The sequence below is a fragment of the Urocampus carinirostris genome, chromosome 8 (assembly GCF_059441175.1).
Source record: "Urocampus carinirostris isolate Australia breed hairy pipefish chromosome 8, RoL_Ucar_1.0, whole genome shotgun sequence".
Taxonomy (NCBI): domain Eukaryota; kingdom Metazoa; phylum Chordata; class Actinopteri; order Syngnathiformes; family Syngnathidae; genus Urocampus; species Urocampus carinirostris.
In genome coordinates, this window is record NC_142356.1 from 40,297,252 (window position 1) to 40,321,832 (window position 24,581).

The following is a 24,581-nucleotide window of genomic DNA, read 5'->3' on the forward strand; positions in this document are numbered from 1 at the left end:
TTCAACTAATCACCTGATTCATCTAATTAACTCGAAACACCTTGCGAGGGTTTCCTGAGCCCTAAAAAACACTCAGCTTGGTTCAGTAAACTAAATCACAAGTATGGGGAAGACTGCTGTCCATAGGACCATCATTGATACCCTCCATCAGGAGGGTAAGACACTAAAGGAAAATTCTCAAAGAGCAGGCTGTTCACAGAGTGCAGTTTCAAAGCATATCCACAAAAAGCCTGTTGGAAGGGAAAAATGTGGCCGTAAACGCTGCACAACCAAGAGAGATGACCGCAGCCCTAACAAAATTGTGACGAAGAGCCGCTTCCAGAATTTGGGGGAGCTTCAAAGACAGTGGGCTGAAGCTGGAGTCCAGGTATCAAAAGCCACAGTTCACAGACGTGTCCGGGAAATGGGCTACAATAGCCGTATTCCCATGGTCAAGCCACTTCTGAACTCAAGACAACGGAAGAAGCGTCTGACTTGGGCTATGGAGAAGAAGCACTGGACAGTTGCAGAGTGGTCCAAAGTCCTCTTTTCAGACGAAAGCAAGTTTTGAATTTCATTTGGGAGTCAAGGCGCCAGAGTCTGGAGAAAGGCTGCAGAGGAGCAAAATCCAAGTTGCTTGAAATCCAGTGTGAAGTTCCCACAGTCAGCAATGGTTTGGGGAGCCATGTCAGCTGCTGGTGTTGGTCCACTGTGTTTCATCAAGTCCAGAGTAAATGCAACTGTGTACCAAGAGATTTTAGAGCACTACATGCTTCCATCTGCTGAAAAGCTCTATGGAGATGAGGATTTCATTTTCCAGCATGATCTGGCACCTGCCCGCAGTGCCAAAACCACCAGTGCACTGACCATGGCATCACTGTCCTTGATTGGCCTGCTAATTCCCCTGACCTGAACCCCATCGAGAATTTGTGGGGTATAGTTAAGAAGAAGATGAAAGACACCAGACCTACAAATGCAAATGAGCTGAAGGCCGCTATCGAAGCATCCTGGGCATCAATAACACCTCAGCAATGCCACAGGCTGATTGCCTCCATGCCACGCCGGATTGATGCAGTAATCCGTGCAAAAGGATTCCCAACCAAGTACTGAGTGCATCAATGGACATTTTCAAATGTTTGATTTAGTTTTGCTGTTATAACATTATTTTTTTACTTGGTCTGAGGAAGTATTCTAATATTTTGAGATAGGATTTTTGAGTTTTTTTCAGCCGTAAGCCAAAATCAGCAATATTCAAATAATAAAAGGCTTGAAATAGTTCAGTTGATGTGTAATGAATCCAGAATGTATGACATTTTTGTTTTTTTAATTGCATTACAGAAAATAAAGAACTTTATCACAATATTCTAATTTTCTGAGACAGTCCAGTATATATATATATATATATATATATATATATATATATATATATATATATATATATATATATATATATATATATATATATATATATATATATATATATATAAAGTATATATATATATATATATAAAGTATATATATAAATGATTCCTTAAAGACATAAAATGGCAACGACCCAAAGAAGATTTACAAGGCCATATACTATCTCTATGCCAGATCTACTCATGAAAAATCCATATCTATTTCAGGAGCCATAGGTTCCCAACACCTTGCTTGTAGGATGATTACCAAGATCAGAAGTTTTGGATTCTCAAAAACTATAATAACCTTGAATGAAAACCAGCAAGAGACTCAAAACTTTGTAATTTAGTTCATCTTCTTTCCCTCTTCCATCAACTATAGTTTTGTAATGACGTTGATGGTTAAGGTTAGGGGTTAGGGTTAGAGGGGTTAAAGTTTAGGGATTGGATTATGGAGAAACGTGTTAAAGGGTTAGGGGTTAGTTAGGGTTAGAGGGTTAGAGTTTAAGATTAGAATTAGGGGTTACCATTAGAGGGTTAGTTATGGCTAGAGGGTTTGTGTGGGGTAGGTTAGTTTTTGGGTAGGGTTAGGGTTTAGCATTCAGGATAGGGCATGGTTGGTTAGGGTCACGGTTAGGTTCGGGGTTAAGGTTATAGTTGAGGGTTTAGTGTTGAAGATTAGTGTTTCGATTACATTCTTATACTGTAACTGGTATGCCTTTGAGAAACATACAGTACAGAGTGGTCTTCGAGTTCCCTCTTGTGGTGATCATGTTAATTGTTACTAAGAGGAAACACAAGAAAACTACATAACTTAAACAGCATTTGGACAATCATTATATGTACAGTAAGTATGAAACATATTGTGATTACTTGAATGGATATTTTGTTGATGTTGTACAGAATTACGTACTCTTGTTTTAATTGTTGTTAAATGATACAACGTGTGGGAAATTTTCTGCCTGAGAAAAAAAACAGTTGTCTTCAAGTCCCCCTTTTTGGGTGTTTTGGGGGTGTGCCTTATAATCTGGGGCACTTTATAGTGCGTAAATACAGTATTCTTTAACAGTTTTGTGGTGCAGTAGTAGATAGGTATGTTGTATTACACACAAACACACAACATTTGAGAATCTGTTTCTCAAGGCTGAGGGGGACAGCTGTATGAGCGAAGGGGGAAGGAGGTTGTTAGGTTGGGTATCTGGTCTCCAAGCGATAAGCATGTGTGTAAATGTGTCTTGCAGACTGTGTGGGTACGTATTTGAGTATGTGAGAGTGTATGTGAGGATGTGTGTGTGTGTGTGTGTGTGAGACATCTGTTGACAAGGTAGCCTAGTCCGGTCAGCACTCATTAGCGGAAAAGAGAATCCCCGAAAGAGACAGACAGGACTCTCTCGTTAGGGAAAAAAAAACACACACATTTTTACACAGACACATGCATTTTCACGCAGCCATACACATTTTATTGCAGACACAATGCTTAGTTGAGACCGTACACAATCCGCGCGACATCAATTACTTTATAGATGCTTCCAAAATATTATTTCGGTACGGTGGCCCCGGCATCGGCTTCCGATGAATTATTATTGGGTGTTATGACGTACAGGTTGGAAATCATAATTCTTGCAGACTTGTAATACATTTTTTAGTTGTCTTACTTTGCAAAATGTGTTCACCAGATGTATGACAACTGAGGCAACCGAATTATTGGCGACCCTACCCAAGTCGCGGGTATATAAACATGAACCCGCCCAAACTTGACGAATTAACTTGATATGATAAGATAAACAAACTAACATGAGATAAAGAACTGTGCGTTCTGTCTCAACTACGCAGCTTGGGGTTTACTTGGGGCTAAGTCCCTCAAACTAAGTGTGCTCTCCAAAAGCAGTGGCAAAATGCATGGCTCAGCGCTAAAGTGCGCATTTCAGCGCCGTCAAACGAACATAAGTGAAACTGAAACTGAACGAAATACACCGAAAAAAAATTATATTCTGCAGACTACAAGCTGCAAATCAGGAAATATTTGGTTGAAAAGCAGACAAAAAGTTTGTAAAGCTTGTAACCCATTGGAGAAATGACGTCTGATATGATGGAGGTGGAAGGAGAGAGCAGCGTGTCTTTTACCCCAACACCGAAGATGAAAATTCATTTGGATTTATTGGAGTTCAACTAATAGTTTGTTAAGCATTTTCTTTATCTGAATAGTTACTTGAGTAAAAGTAAGTGCATGCTGTGCAGATCCTACACAAAGGGGGAAAAGAAAACTGCGAGAGAGAAGCCTGGCCTCGTTCGGGTCAGATTCGGGCCTGGGCCCAAGATCCTATCATCTAATTCACTGCCATTGGCATCTATAGAAGTGGAAAATCATTTTGAACTGCACTGGTAATAAAAAAATCCATTCTGGAAGTGAAGTAAAATAGTTTAGATTTTCTTGTCACACTGGAAGACACTGTTTCTCAAAAAATGTATTATTACCATTCTTATTAATATACACTTTTATCTAATTTATTTTATTGCTTTTTTGTATTGTTTTGAGAAAAATGTAAAACTAAACAATTGAAACAAAGAAAAGCAATTTTACAAAAAAATAAACTGAAAAGTTAAAACTAAAATGAATAATGAAATTTAGAGTACAAATTACTCAAACATCAGAAAATAAGCAAGAAATAAACGTAAAACACTATTAATTTTCAGTAAAATCATATTTAAAAAAATGCTAGGATGTGAATTATAATATTAAAGAAATGCTCTGATTATCCCTCGAGCCACTTGAAACCTTTTTTTTACCCTAATCACATTTTGGTAATTGATATTTCAGTTAAAATGTAACGATGCATATCTAACACACACTTCCTGCATTATTATATCAATTTCTCACAAAGTGGCTTCATATGGATCACAGGATATTCGCCAAACACATCACATCTGTTACATTGTAACACCATTACCTCCTGTTTACTTCTCAACATAACGGTTGATCAGAACATAAACCAACGACCCTGTTAGCATGTTAGCAAACAATGCAGCAAGTGCACATTTAACCCGATCATTCAGATTCGCTTTGGGCTGTCATTTGTGCAATGTCAAGGGCTGGTCAAAATTAGAGGGTTAATTAAACAATGCTGGAGGTATAAGGGGGGCTGAGAGGATCGGTCACGCGTTATGCACAGTGATAGAATAGACAATTTATGTGTTTGTAAAGGAAAGGTTCACCTGAACCTCAGCTCGGTTTTATCTTAAATGCTGGATATTCTAGAAACAGGAAACAGGAGTGTGCATATTGTCTTTTTTAGTCTTTTTTTTTAATTTACTGGATGCCAGAAAAATGTAATACATGGCTGTGGGGCCTTTTTCAACTTGCATAAGAGGTCTGTCTTAACTAAAATAGTGCCTAGTCTTATACTGTCTTGGCCATCCAGGCATGCAGGCGGGTGGGGGTCGGTTGTGGCAACACAGCCTCATGTTATACACCACTGCCTTGGACCAGAAGTGTCAAACAGGCGGCCCGTGAGCCGGATCAGGCCCACATTAGGGATTGAATCCAGCCCACTAGACAACGCTGAGGGAAGCGCAAGTGAAAAACGAGCTGCAGGTTGAAATATGTCCACTTGATGTTGTCAAAGCCAGGTGCCTCTCACAATGATGCTGTAGTTGTATTTCTGTATTTCCTGTTCCTTTTTCCCTTTCTCTCTCTTTTCTCTCTTTCTCTCTTTCTATTTCTCTTTAGATTTCTTTCTTTCCCCCTCACTCACTCTTTCTTTTTTTGTCTCTGTTGTCTCTCTCTCTCTCTCTCCCTCTCTCTCTTATGTCGTTATCTCTTTTTCTCTTTCTCCTCAATCTACTAGTCCGGCCCCCGAGAGAATGTTTGTTCTGTCATGTGGCCCCGAGTTAAAATGAGTTTGATACCCCTGCCCTAGACTGTCCACCCGCTGAGGTCTCACAAAACTCTATGGGAAACAATAGTCACTGTGATTAAGTACTCACACAAAATATAGCACAGAAAATGCACTTTTTAAAATAAAAAAATCATATCCAAATTGCAATATTGGTCTATAAAAACACAATTAGTTTTTTTCCCCGAATATTGTGCAGAACTAAGCCAAACTCCCATTGAATCAATTGTAACTGCCATGTAAATACACTAATGTTCAGTTAATGTTAATGAATTTACCAGATAGCATAGATAAAACAAGAAATAAGTCTGAATAAATGCAAAATTTGAAATTACTGTACAGTACACAGCTTTATTAGCCAGAACAGTTAAGATAAAATAGATCAACAAAAAAAAAAGGAAAATGGTAAAATGCAAAAAAACAGTTAAACGTCTTGGCCTGCATTTCCACTCACTGTGCCAGTTTGGTCGCTGGATTGCTTTTTCATGCATTGTTGTTTTCCTTCAGAATTCGTTTTTAACCGAACATTTTCATTGACTGTCCTCTGTAAACCGGGGTTGCAAGGAACATTATTAGTTGGCATATGATGTTCATGTCAATAAAGACAGACTTGAATGTTTAGATACATGTAAACACGGGCACCCTTTTTTGATTGGTCCATCAGTGTTGTGTTCCTTGCGGATCCAAAGAAAAACCGACAAAGAACAGATTACATTGTGACTGGCTAGCTGCCTTTAAAAAGTAGTCGAGTAACGGACCATGTTGTTACAACAGTTATGTTACAACATTTAATTAATAGCGTGTTGCAGCACTCGTTACAGAGAAGAGTAATTGTGTTCCAGGAACACGTTCTTTTCTAAAGTGGTACTCCCAACACCGGTCAAGGGTTGGTGGAAATAAGAGGGTTAATCAACCGATGTGGTGGGGGAGCGAGGAAGGGGGGTGGTTTGTCGGTCATGCAGCATGCGGAGTGATAGAATAGTCCGTAAATTATGGAACAGCAGAATTCGGCGGCCGGTGGCGTCCGGCCATATGTCAGCGCTGCAACCAAGGGACAGCTGGTCAGATTGCTGGCTTGCGAGCGCTCCAGCCGGTTAGTGAGCAATCAATCAAAAGGGGTCAGCTCCAGGAGTTGTTTAAACAGGATGAAGCGCTCGTCTGTTGTGGCTGCCGTCTGGGATTTGTCAGGTGCTGAAGATATGAAAAAGAGTACTCGGAAAGGAACTCATGATGTCAAAAGCTGGGCCGATACAACAATAGTCCAATAAAGTATACTACACAATAGGGCTGCAATAACCTATCGATGACATTGATTACAATGGATTATTAAAAGCGTTGGCAATTAATTAGATAACTGATTTGTTGTATCACACGATTTATGGCCTACTGAGTACATTCAATCGATGTAAAAAAGAGTGCACACCATTCCATTGGGAGAGTTTTAGTACTACTTTAGTATGGCAGAGAGCACCAACACCATTTCTATATATATATACATGTATATATATATATATATATATATATATATATATATATATATATATATATATATATATATATAAAACTCTCCCAATGGAATGGTGTGCACTCTTTTTTACATCGATTGAATGTACTCAGTAGGCCATAAATCGTGTGATACAACAAATCAGTTATCTAATTAATTGCCAACGCTTTTAATAATCCATTGTATATATATATATATATATATATATATATATATATATATATATATATATATATATATATATATATATATATATATATATATATATATATATATATATATATATGGATGGATGGATGGATGGTTAAGGTGGTAGGAACAGAGCATCTTCCATATTTGCAGGTGAAAAGCACATCATTGTATGTATGTTTTTTTTATTGTAAGGTTGATTGATTACAATGGATTATTAACACTTTCATTGTTTTTATTGTTTTATATTATAAATATTCTGTTGATTTGTGCACTACTTTTCTATATGTCTAAAACCTATAATTAAAACAATATTTGAATTAAGAGGAGGGAATTAAAAATGTCTTTAAGAAATCCTAATCATCGATTATTTAGAAAAAGACAAAAAAATAAGAATACATTTCGAAAACGTCTTTGTATGAGCTGCACCTGATTTGAAGCGGCAGGCCTTAATGTGGGGTGCATCGCTTGAAGTGTCCTTAATAAAGTTGAAAGTTAGATACTTTCTCTATAAAGTATGTGTTAATAAAGCCCAACTGAGTTCAATTAGGCCTTATGCATTATTTTCCAGTGGGCCTGTATATTCTTTATCTTATCTTTTGAACAGGTGTTCAGGGAGAACTCATTATATATGAGGAATAAGAAACGGGGGGAACAGTGGAGGGTGACATTTTCAGCTATGCTCAGGGTTTGTACGGGTGTATGAAATCGTTGAAAGTGCTTCCATTTTAATCTTGTGTTTTCAAGAACAGGAAAATGCTTGAATTTTGGGTGACATGCTTGAAAATATATTTACATTGCCTTGTTTCCTGGCAGTCTGACTTGATAGACAACATTTTTCAATAAAGAAAAAAAAGTGTGTGAAAATGACACAGATGGTGGCTCCAGTCCTCATCATCGAGTTGTCATGTGAAGCGTTACTGCCCCTCACTGTTCCCATCCAATAGGACAGGTTTATCAAACTAGTGATGGGATTCCCGCTCTTTTTCTACAACATCTTTTCCGACTTGGCTCACTGAGAACGGCTGCTTAGATTGTTTTTTGTTTATTTATTTTTTGTGTTATATATGATCGATCATAATAAAACATTATAAACCAAATTATTTAGTAAATATTAATTTCATACTTTTTGCCGGGATCCCTGAAAAACGCATACATTTAAATTAAAATGTTAACACATCTAAAAATTAAATTTGTAAAATTAAAAAAGACTTTAGATTTCTACACACCGAAAAGATGTAAAGTCAAACAAAACAAACTCCATGAAAATGCAAAACAATAAAATATAAATCAAAAATATTAGGTCTTTAGTGCTACAAATAAATACAAATAAATGAACTATGTGCTATGGACAATTTAGACACAGAGCTTCTGAAAAAAGCGCAAAAAATGTACATTAAAATAAATAAAACAAATAGCAAAACCTCAGCAGTCTCTAAGATTTAAAGACTGAATGCATTCTGCTTCGGAGCAATCAATATCATTAAAATGAGTCCAAAGTTGGCTCATGTTTCTTCTTTTCATACATACAAATATTCTTTTATTGTCTTCCGTATTGAACTCTATTAGTACCCAAAGCCTATAGTTGGAACAGGTTGGTCCAGATTGAGGCGGTAGGTAGACTGGCAGGCGGGCCTCATGTCAGACCGGTCTCGAGACATGCCGACGGACGATCCGGGATGGCTGGCACACAGACGTCAAGACTGGTGGGAAGGCAGGCGGACGGATGGACGTCGAGACGGGAGGGCGGACGGACTTCGGACAGACGGACGTCGGTACCGGCGGGCGGACAGACGTTGAGACCGGTGGGCTGGTAAGCAAGCAGGCAGGCGAACCAGGCGGACGGACCAGCGGTCCAGGCGCCCCGACGGACGACGCGTCAGGCAGACAGGCGAACGGACGGACCGGCCTGGCGAGCAGGAGAGCAGGACTCGCGAACCGGCAAGCTCATGGGAACCACAGCTAGATCAGGCCTTGCCGGAGGAGACCTGGAAAGGATAGGATAGAAAACAGGTTTGTTGGCATTCAACCCCCCACTCCAGGACCGCCCCTGTCCGCCAGTCCAAGTAAGGGTTGTGCTTAACCAGCCACGGCTGTCCCAGGACGAGCGATTGGCCGGGGGAAGGAAGCACGTCGAAACTAATCCACTGGGGTTGGAAGGGGAATGCCTCTTAACCCCATACTCCGGGCGAAGGCCGCGTCCAGCATGTTGACCTCCGCGCCCGAGTCCACAAGGGCGGACAGGGACTGGATTGACCCGGAACTTTGAAGGTGCGCCTGGAGCCTTGGCCTTCCAGTCGGGGGAATCGGGGTGTGGATGGATGATGCCCGGTGTCCTTGGCCTCCGCAGTACAGACAGAGGCCGGTAGAGAGTCGGCGCTGACGCTCCTCGACGGACAGCGACGTACGGTCCACCTCCATAGCCTCTGGAGGGTCTAGAGGAATCGTGGGTGGCTGCTGAATTTTCGAGGCGTCGTTGACCCTCTCGGGCGAGTAGGAAGCTAGGTGGCTCTGGTGGACTCTTTCACGGCGTCTCGCCTGAACCCGACGGTCGATCCGGGCGGTTAAATCAATCGCTTCGTCAAGCTTTGCCGGGGAAGCGTGGGACACCAATTCGTCCTTGAGGTAGCTCGCTAAATTGTAGAGTTAGGCATCGACCAGCGCCTCCTCATTCCAGTGGCTTTGGGCCGCTAGAGTCCGGAAGTCGATAGTGTAATCGGCAAAGGTAAGTCTCCCCTGGTGAATGTCCATGAGCGAACGGGAGGCGTCGACCGACGAAGAACCAGAATCAAAAACTTGAGTAATTTCTTGGGCCTGGAGATCAAATGGAGTGCACGCCGTCGTGCGCCGCTAGTAGGCGGCCGTTCCCGGGCTCTTCCAGGCAAATGATTCATTACGAAGGCATCTTTCGCCGCTTCGGTCGCGAAGCTGCGGGGCTGGAGGTCGAAAATAAGCTAGCAGTTTACTGAGAAGGGGCGGATCTGGGCGGGATCCCCACAGAACTTCTCCGGCGCGCCCACTCGCAGCTCCGCCATTTCGATGGCGGGTAAATTCACGAGTGGAGGGGGCGAGGCTTGCGACGGCACGGCAGGCAGAGAATTACCAGGAAGCGGAACCGATGCGTGCAGCTGACGAGCGAGCATTTCTGGGAGGGCGTCCAACCTTGATTGCTGGTGCTGAAACATTTATTGTTGTTGCCGGATAAGTCGGAGAATGGCGGACACGTCACTCGACATCCGTCGGAGCTCCACCTCAGTCCGATGCGAACGCGACATTGCTCCTTTCTCTGATCGGTGCTCGTGAGAAATGATCGCTGAGTCCTATTTCTGGTCAGACCGTTCTGTCACGACCTAGAATGGAATCTCGGACTCAATTGCGTTCGTTTTAAAGGAATCTTTATTGGATTGAGCTGACAGAGCTGGCTTGGAAGCCGATGGTTGTCGGTCGCTAGCAGCGTTGGACGGAACGGCAGTTCCGTGAATCAATATGTTTTAGTGGGCAGGTCGATGGCCAGGGCAGCAGAGTAGATCGTAAACGTGGGGCAGAAACCGGTCGGAACCGAAGGCAGGAATCAAAACAAGAGTGTAGTCTTTGGTACTTGGTAATCTGGCAAAACACACAGGAACACAGAAGTACGGTCTGTTGTCCTTCTCTGGACGCTGACCGCTTAATAAAAGAACGTCAGCCAATCAGAGAGCGCGCACCAGCGCGCCAAACGATTGCCACAGGTGTCTTCACTTTGGCAATCATGACATATAGAGCATTTTCAGTGTTTAGAAACAAGTGTGACATATCAAGGCTGTGCGTGCATTGTTGAAACAGAATGGAATAATTTATGTCAGTTTATAGCAGTCAAGTGATACAAAAAGATCATAGATAGGAACAGCACCAAACAAAAGCACAAAATATGTGCTAGCAGCAAGATAGCGACTTTATTTTAGTCAAAGCCGGGCAAAAATGTTGCTCGTGCCCCAAAAAAAGAACAAAATCTTAGTCTTGCATTTGCTTGTCATTGTTCCTCATGGTTTAGAGGAAACTCCAGCGTCCTGACATTGATGCAGATTATTCAGAGAAATAAGTGTAGAATTTTTGATTAATAACCTCCACTGCTGGTCATTTCCAATGTATGAATTAAGGATTTTTGGGTGAAAAATATTTGTGAGTGGGTTATAAATGTTAAATAAAGTAAAGACAAACATTCTGTTTTCTAGCCTGTTCTAACGCACTCCCACGAGCCTCTCTTCTTTATTAAATATCTTAAGATTTACAAAAGAAGCTCTGACCCTGAAGTATGTGCCCTTAATGGTGTGGAAATAAAAAAACAGCAACATGATTGGCTGTGATGTAAATTATGTAAACAGTTTAAAATAGTCAAAACAACGACCAACAGTGAGATATAATAGTCAAAATAATGAACAAGCATCGTATTCAATCTGCTCTGCAGGTGTCCATTACTAAACTCAGAATAAAGTTATTAGCAGTCGCAGATGCAACTATGAAAGCTCATTCCATTAAGACGATAAAAGCGTTTGAGGAAATGGTTGCTATATTTTCTTTTTCTCCCTCTTAGCTGTCAGCAAGTTCTAGAACGGACGTTTAAAGATTGGCATCAATATTTAAGAGAGTCTATTTTGAGCTCAGGTGCATGGCAACGTGTCTGTTCTGGTATGATTTGGAATACAGAAGATATGTTGAAATATGAAATATTTTGTTTTGTTATTCTGTTATTATTATTTTGTTTAAACTATAAAAATATTTGTTTTGAAAGAATACAAATCCCCTCAATGGCAAGGCTCCAGGAGTGTGATCCATCCAGAGTTCATTAAGGCTGTGGGTATTGTGGGTGTGTTATGGTTGACTCTGCAACATGGCGTGTACATCGGGGACAGTACTTCTAGACTGGCAGACTGGGGTGGTGGTCTCCCTTGTTAAAAATGGGGACAGGAAAGTGTGTTCCAGCTAAAAGAGAATCTCACTTCTCAGCCTTCCTGGTAAGATTTGTTTGGTGGTACTAGGGAGGAGGGTCTGTCAGGAAGTGGAATCATAGAGGGGATCATTGTGGTTATTGTACGGGCTGTGGAACAATGGACCTGCTACACCCTCTGCAGGGTCTTTGAGTGTGCATGGGAGTCTGAACATCCAGTCTACATCTGTTTTGTGTACTTTGAGAAGACATTTGACTGGGTTCCTCGGGGAGCCCTGTGGAAGATGCTGTGGGAGTTTTCTCAGGGCTGTTGGCTTCCTCTCTGTATGTAGTTTGGTCTGAATTTCTGGCGGTAAGTATAATTCGCTTCCACTGGGAGTTTGACTCCAAGGCTGCTGTTTTTCACCGAATCTCTCCATAACTTTAATGTACAGAATTTCTAGGTGCAGTAGTGGCATGGAAGGGACTCCGTTCTGGGGGCCTCAGCGTTGCATCTTGAAATATATGAAATTTACTATTCAAATCACTGTAGCAACATAAGCTTACTGGCTATTTGCCTGGTCCACATGATGGAGATGCTCTTGGTCTCTTTAGTGTGTGCCTCACCTGAGCAGTATGCCCCCCCTGATCAATAGTCTCTGTTTCACTTGATATATTTCCCGTGGCTGCTTCACTCCATCTGTCGCCCACCCGGGCGGATTTCAGTTTTCCTGTGAGGAATTTGAGCCACTCTCTTCAAACACAAGAAAGCACAATCAATCACGTAATTTTGCATTACAGTTACATTGGATTCCTATGTTTCCCCCATATTTCACAACAGTTAAGTGTCAGATTAATTTGGGATATTAATCTTTGGCTGATATGAGAGTCAAGGAAGATGCAGGTTTGATATCAACAGGAGGCCTCCAGTAACCGCGGGGAGAAAAACGGACCCACTCCATTGAATGACTCCCTTTTTCTCACCGTGGCCCAGTGACCTGAATGTTTTTATTTGGAAGAAGTCAAGCAGTTGTAAAAACATACCAAGATGACTTTCCTGTATCCTTCAAAATAAAGACTGAAAGTGTGCATATATTTTAAACAGAATCATATAAAAGAGTAGAAAAATAGAGAATAAGTAATAAAAATAGTATGAACTCAAGTATATTCCATCAGAGCCATTTGTGACGTGAATAATAGAGATAATAGAGAAAATTACAAATAACTAGATTTAATATACCTTACATTTCCCCCCTGTTGTAAATTTCGAAGAACATCCGTGAAAACAATACCAGAGGTTTCAAGTTTACACATCATTAAGAAATCCAACAGGTAGGTAGCTTTGTGGAGGGGCGAAAAACCTTCGTAAAGGAAAAAATTCCCCTCCTACCACCTCGTTTTTATGAGGTCGAGAGTGTTTCTTATAAAACATAGAAAACATAGTAGTAATAAGTGATGGTTAACTATAAGAATCATAGCTAAAACAAACAAAAACCAAAACACACAAAAAACAAAAAAAACAAAACGAAATCCTGCCTGCGCGTTGGTCCCCACCGGGCCTAACCCGAGCCTGTGTGACATCGTAGGTCGCCTGCCGACGACGGTGTAAGCAGGGGCCCGACCGGCCTTACCCACTCGGATCTTCGTGTGTCAGTGGTGTATACAGTGAGGGGGTTTTCCCTTTTAGTTGGTAGGGATAAGTCCATTAGACAACGCTGTCTGGGTCAGTATCATCATCATCAGAGTATTGTGGGACAGAAATCAATTTGTAATGGTACATATGAGCAATAAACATTCTTGACACCATCTTCTTTGTCATGGGCACGATGCAGCAAGAACATACGCCACACAGGAGAATAAAGATCACTAGGATTCCGACAAATGGTGCCAGGATCTTCACCAGAATCTGGGACCAGCTGCCAGAGTACAGCCAATCGAGCCATCCCGGCTGAACGTCCTTCTCCTGGGTCAATGTGTTTTCATCCGGGATGTAGGTGCAGAAGTGTTCTCCTATCAGTGCACATACACCACCTTGACCAGGTGTATTCCCCTTCTATTGGCTTTATGACAGGACATGTCGTTTGTTGGCTTTCTGGACCCCAAATTTTGGTGCGGATGTTGGCTTGCATCGATTGGGCTGGCAAGAGGAGCAGGGTGAGGATGAGTCCCCACCCTAGGATGGTGACAAGCATGTTTATTTGAGTTCGGTGATTTTTTTGCAGTGACTCTGGTGAATCCAGGTGTCTCTTTCAGCTATCTTTATAGCTGTCGGCGTGGTGAGCAGGACTGTATATGGCCCGTCCCAACGTGGACTGGACCAGCTCTTTCTTTTCACCACTTTTACGAGCACCAGGTCACCAGGAGTCACTGTCTCCTGAAACAAAGGAATAGAACCAGGCGGCAGATCATTTGCAGACACAACTTGTTTCTCTCTAAATAGTTTACATAACCACTCTGTCATTGGATCTGCTTGGTTTTTTTCTTCTGAGAATGGCTGACCTTCCCACATTGGAAGGTGGAAAGGTCTGCCATGCACAGCCTCAAATGGTGTGATGCCTGTGTTTATTGGTGTAATTCTCATATATGTTTTAACTAGACTTAGACATTCAGGCCATGGTTTGCCTGTTTCTTCCATTGTCTTTTTGAGTCTTAGTTTAACTGTCCCATTAATTCTTTCAACAAGCCCTGCACTCTGTGGATGATAGGAACAGTGGTATCTGAGTGTTATACCCAGATGTGTAGCCATGTTGTCAATAATGTCATTGACAAAATGGCTGCCATTATCACTCCAGAGCACTCTTGGAATGCCATGCTCTGGGATGTTGTGTTTACAAATGGCTTTGGCAACTGAAAGTGCATTGTTATATTTTGACGGTACAATTTCTACCCACTTTGAAAACGAATCAACAAGCACAAGACAGTATTTATATGGACCACTTTTAGACAGTTCAATGTAATCCATATGTACGATTTCAAAAGGGTAAGTCCCAGCTGGGGTCTTCCCTCGTTTTGGCCTAATGTTACCTTGGACGTTGTGTCGGCAACAAACCAAACAAGATCTACAAAAATTTTTAGAATAGGTTTGTAATCCTAACGGTACTATAAATGCTTGTCGTACCACGGAACACATCCCCGGTGTTGAGACGTGGTTTTACCATGACTCAAAATAGCGACCGCGTGATACAGACTGCGGGGAATGACGGGTTTGTCTTTGAACAGTTTACAGGCTTCTGTCAGGGCAATTATCTCTGCAGCTTGAGCTGAGTAGTTGCTGGGCAGTGGTTCAGATTTTAAAGTCTTTGTCTGGCTGACCACTGCATAGCCTGGGTTGTTCTGTCCAAACTGGTCTTTGCCTGATGATCCATCCACAAAAATGGTGTCTCCTTCGTCGAGTGGTGAGTCTTTGAGATCTGGGCGAGGTTTGTAAACCTCTTCAGTCTTTTCTGTACAGTTATGCGGTTGTCCATCTTCTTCTGTAGGTAAGAGGGTTGCTGGGTTGAGGGTGTTACACCTTTTGATGGTTAGGTGAGGTTGGGATAATAAGCTTCGGCTTCCTCTGTCCATTTTATAGGGGCATTTAGTGGTAGATCTTCTTTTTTTACCACCATGTGATCCCCTTTAACCGTTAGTGTCAAACCTAGCGTTTTTATCAAGTCTCTTCCCAACAGATTTTCTGGACATTCAGGAACATAGACGAAACGAATTTCTCTGTGTTCAGTTCCATCTTCATCAACAACTGTCGTTGGTTTAGTGAAATATCTCTTGGCGGGTCTTCCTCCTACTCCAATTACTAACACTGATGACTTGGCCAATAATACTCCTGGTGGAAGGTTTCTAACCACAGATGATTGGGCTCCCGAATCTACTATAAAATCAACTGGTTCTTCTCTTGGTCCTACCTGTACTTCTCTTTTAGGAGGATTGACCGATGATATGTTTCCAAATAATACACTAAGATCCAGAATGGGAGTTGGTAGCGGATCTTCAGATTCATCAAAGTTCTCCTCATCTTCCTCCTTGTCTATCTCTCTGTCGGTTAGTCAATCTTCGGATGATTGAGGATTATTATTTTTATGATAATGCCTTGGTTTCAGCTTGGAATTGCACTCATCTGCGAAGTGTCCATATTTTCCACAATTGTAGCAGTTGTCGTTTTTCTTTGGACGTCTTTTCCATCTTCCGGTTAAACGGCCGTTCTCTCTTCCACGACCTCTTCTTCCTTCTTCATAATATATCGGCGCAGATGGGGTGTTTCCAGCGGCGGAAAGACCTTCAAGTAGTGTTGTTATGGTGAAAACAGCTGTCTGGCTTTGCTTCTTCCTCTTCAGATCTTCAGCGTGGATGGCGTGTGTCACTAGATCACTCATTGTGGCTGTTCTCCAGGTGATCAGATGTTTTCTTATATTATTGACGATGCTGTCTTCCAGACCATCTAGGAAAGCCGACCTTAGCATGATTTGGAAAGGTGTATCCGGGGCTTCAGCTTCTTGGACTCCACTGCAGTTTCTCATTTTCTCTGTCAGCCTTTCGACATATTGCCTGACTGATTCTCCTGCTTCCTGGCGGCATTGGGTGACAGCGCTAAAATCAGGTGGCTTGGTGAAAGCTTCTCTTGTTCGGTCCATAATTTGGGTGAAATCCGCAGTCAAATCATCTCCATATGGACGTGCGACTTGGTTGACATCGAGGGGGTTGAAGTTCCCCATAACCCGTCCTACCCTGTATCCTAAAAGGTATCTGAGGACCGTCACAATTTCTGGGCCATTTAACCTGTAGCTGTTGACAAGCTCCCTAAGTGCTTCAATCCATCTTCCCACGTTCTGCTCTAAAGGAGGGATGGAAGCACAGGCTTCTTTCATCTCAGTTTGGGTCCAAGGGCGATAAACGTGAATTTGTCTTTCTTGGCCCAAAACTCCGAAAGCTGGATTTGCAACAGCTATCATTGGATATATAGGATTTGTTGGTATGGACGAATCAGGCAGTTGGGGGTACAAGTTGGCTGGTTTTGTGGTGGTTATGTTGATCCTCGCCGTTTGTTTTGGAGCGGATGTACTCATCTCTTCATTCTTTGCTTGAAAAGTCTTGCCTCTGGTGCGGCCTCCCATTGGAGAGTGGTGCTTTTCAATTTCTCTTTCTTCACCCCCAACTTTTCCTCCTTTTGCTCGCTCATCCCTCTTATGCCTGTCGCTGACAGCCGTACGTTGATACTCCTCTTCTCTAACCCTCGCTTCGTTCTGCTCCTGTTCTCTCCTCACTCTGTTCCTGACTATCTCTCCATTCACCCCAGTTTCTTCTTCTGCTTCAATCTTCATGCGTAACATTTTTCTCTCTTCCTTGCTAGCAATATCCATCCTTCTTTTCTTACTCTGATCAATCCACAGATGTAATATTCCTATCTGTGAGTCTATCTCACTTGTGTTCTTCCCTTCCTAGCCCTTTCCTTTCTCCTGTGAATTAACTCAGTTTTCAATTCGAGCTTTGTCGCTATTTCCTTCAGTTTTTGATTAAAACCTTTCTTTAGCCATTTCTCCAAATATTTTGAACTATTAGGGTTTATTCTATTCATAAATTTCACATCTGGGTCCTCTGCTAGCATCTTTCTTTGGGCCTGGCCCATTTTTTCTTAAACAAATGTCACCCACAAAGAAAAGTATCTCTCAATAGCTTATTCCTGATCTTATTAAACTTTGACTTGCTAATTTTAAACTAAAAATGGCCTTTTTTTTTTTTTTTCATTAATTAATTATTTCCTGGTATTGCTTTTAATTTATTCGTGTAAAATTACCAAATTGTGTTTTACCTAACTTCTTCTTTCTTAAATTATCAATTTCCAATTGAAAAAGGAGAGGAGAGTGTAAAGGAATCCTTTGTTCTGCCTCTCTTTCTCCCCCCCTCCAAAACGCAGGAATAATTCCGTGGGCCGGCGAGCGCATGCGCAGTACACAACACATAAGACAAAGGACACCAGAGGAATGCGGGAGGGGTTAGGGACATGCAAAAAGTAACTAACAGCTCAGATACATAAATCACGTACACAGACAGACATAGGGCCCACAGACAGACTCCTACAATACTCCCCACTTTAATGAAGCCACGTATTTATTCTGGGTTATTTTATTTTGGCCTGCTCATTTTAAGACGATTTCAAACAGTGGACTCTGCCGACTGCAGAGATTATATATATTCTCAAAAGCGAACCACTTTATGCCTGTCTTCTCTAACTGATTTACGAGGCAAATTCCTCTAGTAATATCATAAAAGTGCCGTCTAACTTTCCGTTAACAGCAACTGAAACGAGGCCTATTCCTCTAGTTTCATTCGATTGAGACTAGTAATCAATCGTACAGGCTCTACCGACTCCGTTAGCGATGAGGCGAACCCTCGAATCTGGTAATCGGCTCGTCAATATATGAATCACACACACACACACATATATATATATATATATATATATGTATCATATATATATATGGACATACACAATCATATTTGACTCGGTGAGGCACAACCCTCGAACCAATTTAATAATTCGCTAATGAATCCCCAATTGTCAACCTCTTATTTCATTTTATGGCTTTCCTTAATTATTTTTAATCTTAATATCAAAAATGCATCCCACCTGATTGATCAGATCAGCCTCCCCTTGTTCGAAGAACGGTTTTCCCAGGTCGTTGACTGAAACTCGATGGGAGAGAGAAAAAGAAGAACCAGTCAGGTGGTCCTTTGTTTGAAAAAAAAACTGTTGAAAAGTTCTCCCTCCTCAGTCAGACGACTGCTGGGGCACGTCCCGGGTTTCGGCACCAAAATGTCAGATTAATTTGGGATATTAATCTTTGGCTGATATGAGAGTCAAGGAAGATGCAGGTTTGATATCAACAGGAGGCCTCCAGTAACCGCGGGGAGAAAAACAGACCCACTCCATTGAATGACTCCCTTTTTCTCACCGTGGCCCAGTGACCTGAATGTTTTTATTTGGAAGAAGTCAAGCAGTTGTAAAAACATACCAAGATGACTTTCCTGTATCCTTCAAAATAAAGACTGAAAGTGTGCATATATTTTAAACAGAATCATATAAAAGAGTAGAAAAATAGAGAATAAGTAATAAAAATAGTATGAACTCAAGTATATTCCATCAGAGCCATTTGTGACGTGAATAATAGAGATAATAGAGAAAATTACAAATAACTAGATTTAATATACCTTACATTAAGGGAGATAAAACAATGAAGCCTTTTTTGTTATTTTGGGTGGACCATCTCCCCTCTGTCATCACCTTCTTCATCTTCTTCATCATTTTATCTTCTTCATTTTCTCAATATCCTTCATATACTTTGTCTTCTTCATCTTCTTAACTCGTTTCATCGTTTTCATATCCTTCATATTTTTTATCTTTTTTTCTTCTATCTTCTTTCTTTTTCATTTTCTTATTCTTCTCATTCTTCATATTTTTCTCATTCTTCTCATTCTCCTCATTCTTCTCATTCTTCTCATTTTTCTTCATCTTCTCATTCTTCTCATTTTTCTTCTTTTCTTTTTCTTCTTCCTCTTCATTTTTCGACTGTTGACACTGAAGTTTGGATTACAGAAATGCTGGTAAAGTTTGTTTCCCTGTGTGTAAAAAAGCACTAAAATATAAATTTGGTTAATTTGAAATGGTGTAAGTTCATGCTAAAGACTACTGGAAAACAGCGGCTTTGAACAGCCAGTAGGACCATATTACATTCAAGTGAAATTTGCTCTAACTTTAAAGCTGACAATCAAATCTTATCTGAACTAGGACAATAGGTGTTAAACTAAGCCATCCTAGAACCTGCTGAGTTGTTTTAAGGATTTTTTCACGTACGCTAATTTTAGCTTAGGAGGTAAATGTGAACACACGTTCTGTTTCATGTTTGTGAGTTTGTACAGTTCACTGCAGATTATTTTTCCCTGCATTATTAAAAAGGCTTTTACCACTCCTAAGGGAATTAGAGGCATGCAAAAAGCAAATAAAAATTAATTAAAAGTCCTCACCAGTTGCAAATACTTGATTTACCATTGTTATTTTTTGTGTTTTTGTCTTTTTTTTATAGTCATTCGCTAAGCAGAAGAAGGAAGTCCTTCCTCCTCGACTTCGGGCCAAGCTAACGCCATGTGGACCCGATGCCTCCTGTTCCTCTCCACCTTGTTTGCCCCCATAGCAATCGGTGAGAATTAGCGTATGCAAACATTAGCGATAGCATTAGGCTACTCTACTGTGAAGATTGCATTTGTTTTGCTCCGCAAGGAAATGTCTGCCAACTGTGAGCTTTCTTTGCCATAATGTGTTCTTTGTGTCAACACATAATATTGCTTTAAATTAATGAATTAATCGTCAAGTATTTAATCATCAATTAATGTAGATGTAGCATTTAGCATATGCAATTGTGTTGCCTTTGAACATCCGTTAAAATGTTGGACATAGTTACTTCCTTAATAATGGTATTGGTTAAGAAGTGTAATAGCTATTAGATTAATTGTCAGTTAATTGAGAATCAATTAATTTTGCTCTAATAACTAGCAATTATTGAGCATATACAATTTATTTTTTCCTTGATTCTCCATTAAAGTGTTTAATGATACATGTTAGACCTAATTCCCTTCATAATCATGTTATCAGTTTAAGAGTGTATGAATTAATTGATTAATTATCAGTTAACCAATTACAGTGTAATGTAGCATTACTGCTAAGAGGCATTTTACACAGGTAATTGTGTTGACCTTGAACAACAATTAAAGTGATGAAACTTTGTAAGACTTAATTGCTTTCTTAATCATGATATCAGTTAAGAAGTGTAATGATTCATTGATTAATAGTGAGTTAATCGATGAACAGTTAATATAGCATCAGCAACAAGTAAACGTTTAGCATAGGCAATAAATTTGTCCTTGGACATCCGTTAAAGTCTTTAATACAACTTTGTTGGACATAATTGTTTTCCAAATTATCGTATAAGTTTAGGGCTGTAGTAATATATTGATCAATTGTCAGATGATTGATTATCGATTATTATGGCATTGGCAATTTGTAAGCGTTTAGCACAGGCAATTGTGTTGTCTTTGAACATATGTTAAAGTTTACAATGAAACTTTGTTAGAATTGATTGCCTTATTAATCGTGAGCGAGTTTAGGGGTGTAGTAAACATTTGATTCATCAATTCAAATCAATCATACAGTAATTTAGGATAGGTGCTAGCAGGCGTTTAAATGAGAACAAAATAGTTTGCCTTTAAACAACCGTTAAGATGTTTAATTAACTTTGCGTTCTTAATTATGATATCAGGTTCGAGGCTTAATAATTTATAAATTATCAGATAATTGATTATTAATTAATATAGCTTTAGCTAGAGTTTAGCATATGTAATTATATTCTTTCTGGATATCTGTTTGTGATTTATGAAACTGTTTTGGACATAATGCTTTATAATCTTGATATCCGTTTAGAGGTGTCCTAATTGATTAATCATCAGCTCATCAACTATCAATTATTGTAGCAATAGCAACTAGCAAGTGTTTAGCAAAAGCTTTTGTGTTCTCCTTGAACATATGTTGGTGTTTAGTGAAACTATTTTGGACATACTTGCCTTTTTAATCATTATATTAATTGAGAGGTGTAATGATAACTAGTTGTCAGCTAATAAACTAAGACTCTTGTACCAAATACGGGGATTCAAAAGAAAAATTTCAGCTGATCTGATTTACTGAGTAATCTTCAAAACAATTGACCGACAAATCAAAAAATAAATATATAAATCTTGTTTGTTATATGCCTAAATTTGATTTCACTGTGGTTTGTCATCGAGTTGCCATTTTTTTCCCTTTACTTTTTGTAAAGTTGTTTGTTGATGCATATTCTTCAAAAGGAGATGGGTGGTGCTCTTGCCTTCTCAAACTTTAATCCCATTACCATTACCACCGAAAGCTGAAGAATAAATCGTCATATGAAAATCTCTACTGCAGATATCTTGGTGGGATTAGTTGAAACAGAAACAGTTAATCTGGAGCTAGCTATGTTTGACATTAGCTGTGTTGGGGATCCTTTTGATTTCTGTACTTATACATAGAAAGATGCTGACCAGAGTCACTGCTGGTGTCCGATACCCATTAAAACGATACAATTTGTCCATTTGATCCCACTTATCCTGTTGGGGGTCATAGGGAAGATACGGCTTCTTCCAGATGTCAGCCTTAAGTGTTTGCCAATCCACCCCAGGACCCTCGCAATCACAACAATGTCATTGAGAAAAGATCAATCCTGCGACGACCGCCAGAAATTTAGATGGTGGATCACTTATGGAACAAAGCAGTCTTCCTAAAATAGTTGTGACCAGGTGGTAATGTGAGCAGATTAAATGGTAAGTGGGCTGCATTTATATAGTGCTCTACCATTTACTGAGGACTTCCAAAGCGCTTTACAATACGCTTCAGACGTTACCTATTCATCCGCACAAACACACACGCACACACAAACACACAGGTAGCAGAGTCATTTGACGTTTAACTCAGAGGAGCCAAGAATTGAACCTACAACTCCTTTGGTCCTTAAACGACTGCTCTATTTCCTGAGCTACTGCCGCCTCTATAGTTTTGATTATATTGACCTGTTTTTTCTCTTGTTTAATCCTTATCTATGTGTATTTAAAAAAAGTTGAAACTCCAAAAATAAGTCTGCTAAAAGATTTAAAGAATGTATAGTTATGGAGCGAATGTTGAAGAGGATCTACAGAGCAGGAGTCAATGGAAGGAGACCAAGAGGAAGGCCGCGATTGACGTGGATGAATGTTATGAGTGCACTGCAGGAAAGAGGTCTAAATACGGAAGCTAGAGCTCTTGTTGGTGATAGAAAAAAGTGGAGAGGTGTTGTGAAAGGATAGTGGGATTGTGGACGCGTTCTTAAGGATGGGCTGGGCACCCGAATGATGCAGCAGGGGTAAACCAGTGAAAGCTGTCAGGCCCTGCTGTTGAACAAAAGAGTGTGTTGTGTCACCCTGACCTGAGTGACATGGCCACTTTCTGTTGTCCGGTTTCATCTGGAGGGATAAAAGCATGACCAACATAGGTGTCGAGGTGCCTAACTTGTTTGGGTGTTTGGGCAATAGGGTTGGCCATGGTCCAAACATTTTTGTGTGTGTTTTTTTGCTAATTTTTTCCCTTTTATTTTCTTTGTTATTGTATGTGTTGTCTTGCTGTCGGTCACCCCTCTTGAGGAATATGACCAAGGTAGATAGAAATAAATACTTATGTAAGAAAACAATACATCTAATCATTTTTAGCAAGAGGGGGCAACTATCTGTAGACAAGGGCCGCATTGGATTAGAAAATGTTGCCAAGGGGTCCATCCTGCATAACTATTCATTTTTTTTCCCGTTTATGATTAAGGAAACATGCAAACATCTACATGTTATATTTCTTTATATATTTTGGTTTCAATAAATTGGTTTTGAAACTCTCTCATTTAAAGGAAAATAATACAAGAGTCCTTGTATTAAGAACAAAATTTTATATTTAATTTTGTAGTATTACTGTAGTTGCATTTTTTAAAAATATTTCTGTAGTTGCACTTTTTTCACACTTTTTTTAGTATTTCTGCTGTCACATTTTTTTTTAGCAATTTTGCAGTATTCTGTAGTAGTACTATAGTTTTATATTTGTACAATTATGTTGTTTTTTTTCTGCAGCAGTATTTCTATAGTTGTATTTTATAGTATGTCTGGAGTATAATTTTTGTAGTATGTTTTTGTATTTTTGTAGTTTTACCAGAGTTGTATTTTTGTAGTATTTCTGTGATGATATTTCTGAATTACTATTTTATTAGTATTTCTGTCATCCTCTTTCTATTGCTTGTCAGAGACCAGAAACAGACATGGGACCCACTTGCCTTCGTTTTACTCAGCTTTATTTAGAAGGAGGAAAGGGCTTGCACCCACGATCTGGTGATTGTCGGTCACGGACAGCAGATCGCTTGGAACACGGAAGTGCCAATTCCGTGGCGAGCAAAGGCAGTGTCGAGCTCGGGGAAAAAACAGGTCGATGGCCAGGACGGAGAAGCAAAAACGTAAACGAGTTCAGAAAAGAGGTCAGCGCTGGAAACAAACGTGAAACAGGACAGGATTGAGTCAGGAGTCAAAAAGGGCTTGCCTAGTGTGGAACTGAGGTTTGCAGACGAACTGACAATTGTCGACAGGAAAGCGAGGGTTCAAAAAGAGGTCAGCAGCCAATCAGCGTCCGTGGCTGTTGGCGCCAACGGAGCAGACTCAGGTGCCCCGCATCAGTAATCATGACATTGCTTTGTGTTTTTGAAGTATTTCCACAGTATTGTTTTTTTCCGTAGTAGTATTTTCTAAGCAATAAGTTTGTTTTATAGCATTGCTGTAGTAGGATTTATGTCGTATTTCTATTGTATTTGTTAATTTTTTTAGGATGAAAGCAAAATAATCTATATATGATCATTGTTTTATGCACTATTTTTGATATTTGGTTTTGTAGCCTAGAGAGGGATGGGTGCCACCAGGCTGTACTGGCCAAAGGCACACCTAGGGAAATGGTGCCCCTATGACGGTTCCTACCAATCAGCCAACCAGTAATTTTGCAGTAGTTTTGTAGTATGTCTGTAGTGGTATTTTTGCTGTAGATACACAAAGGGACATTTAGGACAAAGTTGGCACCGTTTTTAAAATTAGTACTTTATTTACTA

The 24,581-nt window shown here is 40.3% G+C and overlaps 1 protein-coding gene across 9 annotated transcripts in view; it reads left to right on the forward strand.

Annotated features, from left to right (window-relative positions):
• The window catches only part of adgrl3.1 (adhesion G protein-coupled receptor L3.1), a 385,181-nt gene that overhangs the window by 92,883 nt on the left and 267,717 nt on the right, over positions 1-24,581 (forward strand). For all 9 annotated transcript variants that reach the window (XM_088342694.1, XM_088342696.1, XM_088342697.1 and 6 more), the window contains exon 3: positions 19,941-20,054. In XM_088342694.1, the coding sequence (XP_088198820.1) occupies positions 20,000-20,054 (55 nt within the window). In that variant the 5' untranslated portion in view covers positions 19,941-19,999. The remainder of the gene's footprint in view (positions 1-19,940; positions 20,055-24,581) is intronic.